General features: G+C 35.3%; 1 protein-coding gene across 2 annotated transcripts in view; it reads left to right on the forward strand.

The window, feature by feature from the left end:
• Positions 1–6166, forward strand: part of LOC113091901 (TBC1 domain family member 9B-like) — a 29078-nt gene that overhangs the window by 19499 nt on the left and 3413 nt on the right. The window contains exons 16-22 of one of the 2 annotated variants that reach the window (XM_026257576.1): positions 649–717; positions 1182–1422; positions 2628–2693; positions 3113–3184; positions 3583–3633; positions 3928–3987; positions 4074–4171. In XM_026257576.1, the coding sequence (XP_026113361.1) occupies positions 649–717; positions 1182–1422; positions 2628–2693; positions 3113–3184; positions 3583–3633; positions 3928–3987; positions 4074–4171 (657 nt within the window). The remainder of the gene's footprint in view (positions 1–648; positions 718–1181; positions 1423–2627; positions 2694–3112; positions 3185–3582; positions 3634–3927; positions 3988–4073; positions 4172–6166) is intronic. The other variant, XM_026257577.1, reaches the window with a different exon arrangement.

Raw genomic sequence — 6166 nt, forward strand, 5'->3', positions numbered from 1 at the left:
ATAAAAGTTGGGGAAAAGCATGGAAAGTTGGGAAACTCCATCAACATTCATAAATGTTAGTATTGTAATTTTACTGTTATTGTAATTTCTGTAGAATAAAATAAAAAGAAGATAATGATAATAATCGTTACAATAGATCTGTTAATACATTTATTATAACATTCACACGTAGTGTTCAACTGGGATCTGTTATATTTTCTAATGCTTTAAAAGAAGGCTGCTTTTAATTGTACAGTAAAAAAAAATAAAAAAATAAATACATGCCTGATTCAAGATGGGGGTCTGATGGCCAAAAAACATTATTTTACTAATTTAATAATTTTAAGTTTAATTGTGCTTTCTTGGTATAATATCTGCTAGAATGTTAAAAATGTTCAGTGTTAAATGTTTTTTAAATTGTTGTTTTGTAATTGATTTTTTTCTTTGAAAAGCAAGATAAAACAGTAAAAAGCACATTTTGGCTATTTATTTTTATGCCAAAATACATGAGGGAAAAACTCAAAAAACCATGTTCGGTTATCGCCCTTTGGCCCAGTGGGTCAATTTGTTCAGCTTGAGGCAAGAATTTTCATTTTGGTGCATCCCTACTTATTTCACAATTCTAAATCTCTGCACGTGATCATTTACGCTTTATTGTGTAATATTTAGGTTAGATCGATCATGACCGAGTCCGCTTTCAGTATTGAGGAGTTGGAAGAATTGTATGTTCTTTTTAAGGTAAGATAAATGCATAATTTTTTTTTTGTTTATTTAGTTTGTTTTTTTAAAGTATTTAAGTATTTTTATTATATATGTATTTATTAATATTAAATACTGTATTATTATTTATTATTATTATTATTGTTGTTATTATTACATATTTTAGTTTTTAGTTTTTTATATTTATTTGTTATTTTATTTTATTTTATTTATCTATCTATCTATAAAGATGGAAATGTAATTAAAATTGTCTAAATATTAAATATCCATGTGGTAATGCTTATTTTTAATGAACCAGTGGTTAAATATTTTACAGAAAGGTGCTTTTCATTTGGTGATTTTCTTGAAGCAGTCTAATTGGATGATTGTAAAGATGTATGATTTTGTCGTATATGTCTTCAGTAACTACTGTCATGCCATGCATCTCTAGATATAGTTTGTGAAATTGTGTGAATGCTAGGGTATTTCTGTGTCTGTTCCAGGCGAAGCACATCATGAGTTGTTACTGGGGAGCGAGCAGCACCGCGGCGGAGCGGCACGACCCGAGTCTGCCGTATCTGGAGCAGTATCGCATCGACAGCGGCCAGTTCACTCAGCTCTTCTCCGCTCTGGCGCCCTGGAGCTGTGGCCTTCACACCAACACACTCTCCGGGCGACTCTTCCGCCTGCTCGACCAAAACAAAGACTCTCTCATCAACTTCAAAGAGTTTGTCACCGGACTCAGTGAGTGGATGCATCTACACCACAGCTTGTAGACCGATCGAGTCAGAGTTTGAGTCATGTGAAAGCTGTTACAGCTTCAGATAAGAGCCCAGCAGTCGGAGACCTCAAAAGCCTCTTCATAGGGTTCAGTTCAACCACGGAAATGGGTCACTGGGAAGTAAAGACATTTTTTTGCATCACACACTCAATACTGAAAGCGTTCTGTGTGGTAAAGTTCAATTACGATGTCACTGTTCTGTGAAACATTGTTAAAATTTAAAATAATATTTTTTTTACTTGAATATATGATAAGATGTGCTTTATTCTAGTGACCAAAGCTGAATTTTCAGCATCATTACTCAATTCTGTTTAATTCAATTCAAGTTTTTTTGTATTATGCTATTTACGATACAAATCATTGCAAAGCAACTTTACAGAAAATTACGTTTCTACAATATTTAGTAGTAGTTTATAAGTGGTGATTGTCAGTTTATGTGCATATGAATTTTTCAGAAAAATTAATACAAGACGTAGTCAACCAGATGATGAACATTATTAACAGCAATTATTATATGATTATATGATATACTCCAGTCTTCAGTGTCACATGATCCTTCAGAAATCATTTGAATATGATGATTTGCTTCTCAAGACACTTTTTTTTCAGGATTATTAAAATAAACATAAATTCAGTATTCAAAAGAACAGTATTTATTCTAATTAGAAGAATCAACATTTTGTAACATAAATGTCTTAATGGTCACTTTAATGCATTGCTATTTACTTTTGCTAAATAATAGTATCAATTTCTCAAAAAAAAAAAAAAAAAGATGAAAACGGACTGATACCTAAATTTTGAACGATAGTGTGTGTTATGTTTTGGTAAATATAAATATTGCTGTTTATTATTATGCATTTATTGTTATATTGGTGCGTGTGAATGAAAATGTTGTAATAGCGTTCTGTTCATATGGTTACAAAGAGTCAAAAATTTATTTAAATTATATTATACTTATATTAAACATCTTGAATCTACTTTGCAACACTTTTTGGTGGAAATGGTATATTAGAAATATACTTATAGAAAAAAGAAGGTTGAATTATTGAGGGATAATTTAAGTTAGTCTGCATGTATTGTGTAACAACAACTTCAAGGAAAGAAATAACAGTTCTAAGCTTCTCAACATCATCATCATAACAGTTTTTGGTTTGTTTTCGTCTCTCAGGTGGAATGTGTCATGGAGATATGACGGAAAAACTCAAACTCCTCTACAGACTTCACCTGCCTCCTGGTATGTTCACGGTCACAGAGACTTTACTAAACAGGCCATGGAAAGAGAGGAACCGTGTAAGCAGAAAGAGAAATACGAAGTAGTTTTCTGAGGAACACTGTTAGTGTTTTCATTAGTATGAAGGAACTGTGTGTGTGAGCGACATTAGTGAACAGCAGACATGAGCATATTGTGAGGAAACCAAATCGCTACTCTCAGCAAACACTCTGTGAATGTGTGTGTGTGTGTGTGTGTGTGTGTGTGTGAGGTTTATCAAAGTGAGAAAGTGGCCGTTCTGTTGTTTTGGATTGTGTGTGTTAGGAAGATTGTAGAGAAGATTAGACCAAGATGTTTATTTTTGTCTGTTTGTGAAGAGGGTGTGCTACAGCACATCACTGATATATGCGTTTATTTCTTGGTTCTCGTCTCTCTCTCTGAAGCATTGTGTCCAGAAGAGGCAGAGTCAGCGCTGGAGGCCGCGCAGTTCTTCACTGACGATGACATGCCACAGGGTACATGAATGAGACACCTTTACTACCTAAACAACAACATGCTTTGGAGGGCTGAATTACAGCACTACTGATAGAGCTTCACTTGTTTTGAACTCCTTCAGCAGTATATGAGAGAATATTCAATTAATTCCAAACAAATCCGGACATATTGAACTGTTATTAATACTTTCTTTTAGTTTTCTGTTTATTTGTATTGAACTTCTGTGATCTCCCTGCGTGTGCCTGAGGATGGTTTGGTCCAGGCTTACTGGCTGATAACTAATTATTAATCTTCTTCACTCTTTATTTTCCTCATTTGATGTCTCCCCCCCCCCCCCCATTTTCTCTTTTAACTCTTAACACTTTCTTTCTTTCTCTCCTTCTCTCTCTGTCTCTCTCTCTCTTTCTCATCTGATCAGATCCTCCCTTCCTGTCTCATATGGACTTCCTGGCACAGGAAGTGACCTCAGGTTTGTGTCTGTCTGTCATGTCGAGTGCGCTCTCTGGTGTTTTTGGCCGTAAGATGATGCTGTCAGTAAAGTTTTTTCTTCTTCTTCACTAACTGCCGCCTCTGTTGGTTCTGGTGTTTTCCAGTCTTTTTTCACCATCTGACTTTTTACCTGATATCATCTTGTGGGGTTCTTTTCATTTTTAACCATGGGTTTGATGTCACGAAACATTTATGGTGAACTCTTTTAAAAGGATAATGGCTAAATGGCATGACGATGTCAGTGTTTATTAACGCAGCATTAATGTCATAACAGGTGAGGAGCTGAAGGAGGCAGGAGATGCATTAGCGGCCGCAGACACCGATGAGAGAAAAGGTTATAATACTCTGCTTTTGATGACTCCATTAAGGAATCTGTTTAATCCGGTTACTTCTTTAATGGCAATGTCGTATGTTTTTCAGAGGAGAAGCCGAAGGACTATAAGTACTATCTGAGAATGTGGGCCAAAGAAAAAGAGCCAAAGAAGGAGAGCATCAAAGATCTGCCTCGGATGAATCAGGTGACCAGTGTTAATTTTGACACGAAATTTTAATTTAGTTTTAGTCTTAGTCTTTTGACTATAATTCTTTTTAGTTTTAGTCAAGTTTTAGTCATCTGATTTGTTTTAATTTTAGTCTTATTTTAGTCGACTAAAATTGCTTGGTATTTTAGTCGACTAAAATTGCTTGGTATTTTAGTCGACTAAAATTGCTTGGTATTTTAGTCGACTAAAATTGCTTGGTATTTTAGTCGACTAAAATAAGACTAAAATCAATAACCGATTTACTAGACAATTTTTTACAGCTGGTATAGGAAACAAACTTAACCAAAATATATAAAACACAAATTCAACTTTATTTCAACACAAAATCTCAAAAGCTTTTATGCAGCAACAAACACTGTCATGATAATGTAAACAATAACTAGCTGCCAATTGACCATCAATAAAAGAAAAATAAAGTTAGGTCCAGGACCTTAAAGCTTACAGCTGAGCTGAACAATAAGTGCATACATTTAAAGTAAATATTTAATAAGTTGGCAGCTAGGTGGATAAAAAAAAAGGAACAAGATTTTATAAGGTATTCATTTGTCTAGCAATATTGTATGTTTTAAATACTACAATATTGCTAGATTTGTATGTATAATGATAGGATGTGAACATTCATGTTTCACATGACTAATATAGAAATATTTGTGATATTGTCAACAAGTAGAACATTATAAAATAGACTAAACATTAGTATTAATCAAATGTATTTATCATGATATTACGTATTAGTATTGTGCTCTCATCTAACTTGAAGAAGGGGCTATTTTACAGTACTTTTCAGTTCGTAATATTTAATGCTACAACATCTACGCACTGCAGTCTTCCAATTTTGCTTAGCTCAATAAACAAAAGAACATCGTTGTGAAATTACATTTGAGAAAATGTCCGTGTGGCTCGTCTGTAAATGTCTTTTCAAATTGGTTGTGTTCTTGCCATGAATGAGCGCTCCGCGTGCTTTACGCTTTGTTTTGTTTTGTTCGTCGTCAAACGTGAAGTGAGCTGTGGACATTTTGTCGCTCTTTTAGACATCACCTCTTCGAATGCCGTCTTCCCGGGAGCTCATTTAAAAACTGAAAACCTTTGCTTCACGTCTCAATAAGTAAGGCTCGGATTGGTTCTCTTCTCTCATGCAGTCTCACCTGTTATGTTTTGCCGGTTCTTTTGTTCATTCCTCGCATCTCTCCCGTCTGCTGATTTGATTTTTGTCACAGTTTATTTTCGTCTCGTCCTTTATTCGTTGACGATAATGTCAATCAATTTAGTCGTAGTTTTAGTCTCCATCAGTACCTTCTATTTTAGTTTTCGTTTAGTTTTCGTCCGCAAAAATATATTTGTGACGAAAATAATGACGAAAATATTTAGTCAACAAAATTAACACTGCAGGTGACCAATGTTCACTAATCTCGCTCTCATTTGTTGGGAAAGAAATGTAGGCTAGTGTAGGTTCACATTGCAACTGAATGTGGCCTCACACCCACATATTTTAATTACAGTCATATCATATCAGTATAGTATTGCAGTTAGGGCTGCACGATGTGTCGTTTAAGCATCGATATCGCGATGTACGAATCCACGATAGTCACATCCCAGGATGTGCGATGTAGGTTGTCATAGTTGTCATAGGTTGTCATAGTTTGTTATTCATTAAATGTACGGGCCAGTATGGGCTGCTCCCCGGCCCTTGATGAATGTGATTTGCGGATTAATTGCACAGCTTAACCATCATAGAGTCAAGGTTTTGACAGGGCAGAGAGAGAGAGAGCATATTAATCAATATTAATTGATTAATATGTGCGAGGGAGAGAGAGCAAGACATCGCTCGTGTTGTTTTTAGACGGTCTCTCTCTCTCTCTCTCTCGCTCTCTCTCACGCTCTCTCTCGCGCTTTCTCTCTCTCGCACGCAAGAGAGAGAGAGAGAGAGAGAGAGACCGTCTTCAAACAACACGAGCGATGTCTTGCTCTCTC

The sequence above is a fragment of the Carassius auratus genome, unplaced genomic scaffold, assembly GCF_003368295.1.
Source record: "Carassius auratus strain Wakin unplaced genomic scaffold, ASM336829v1 scaf_tig00214358, whole genome shotgun sequence".
NCBI classification, from domain to species: Eukaryota; Metazoa; Chordata; class Actinopteri; order Cypriniformes; family Cyprinidae; genus Carassius; species Carassius auratus.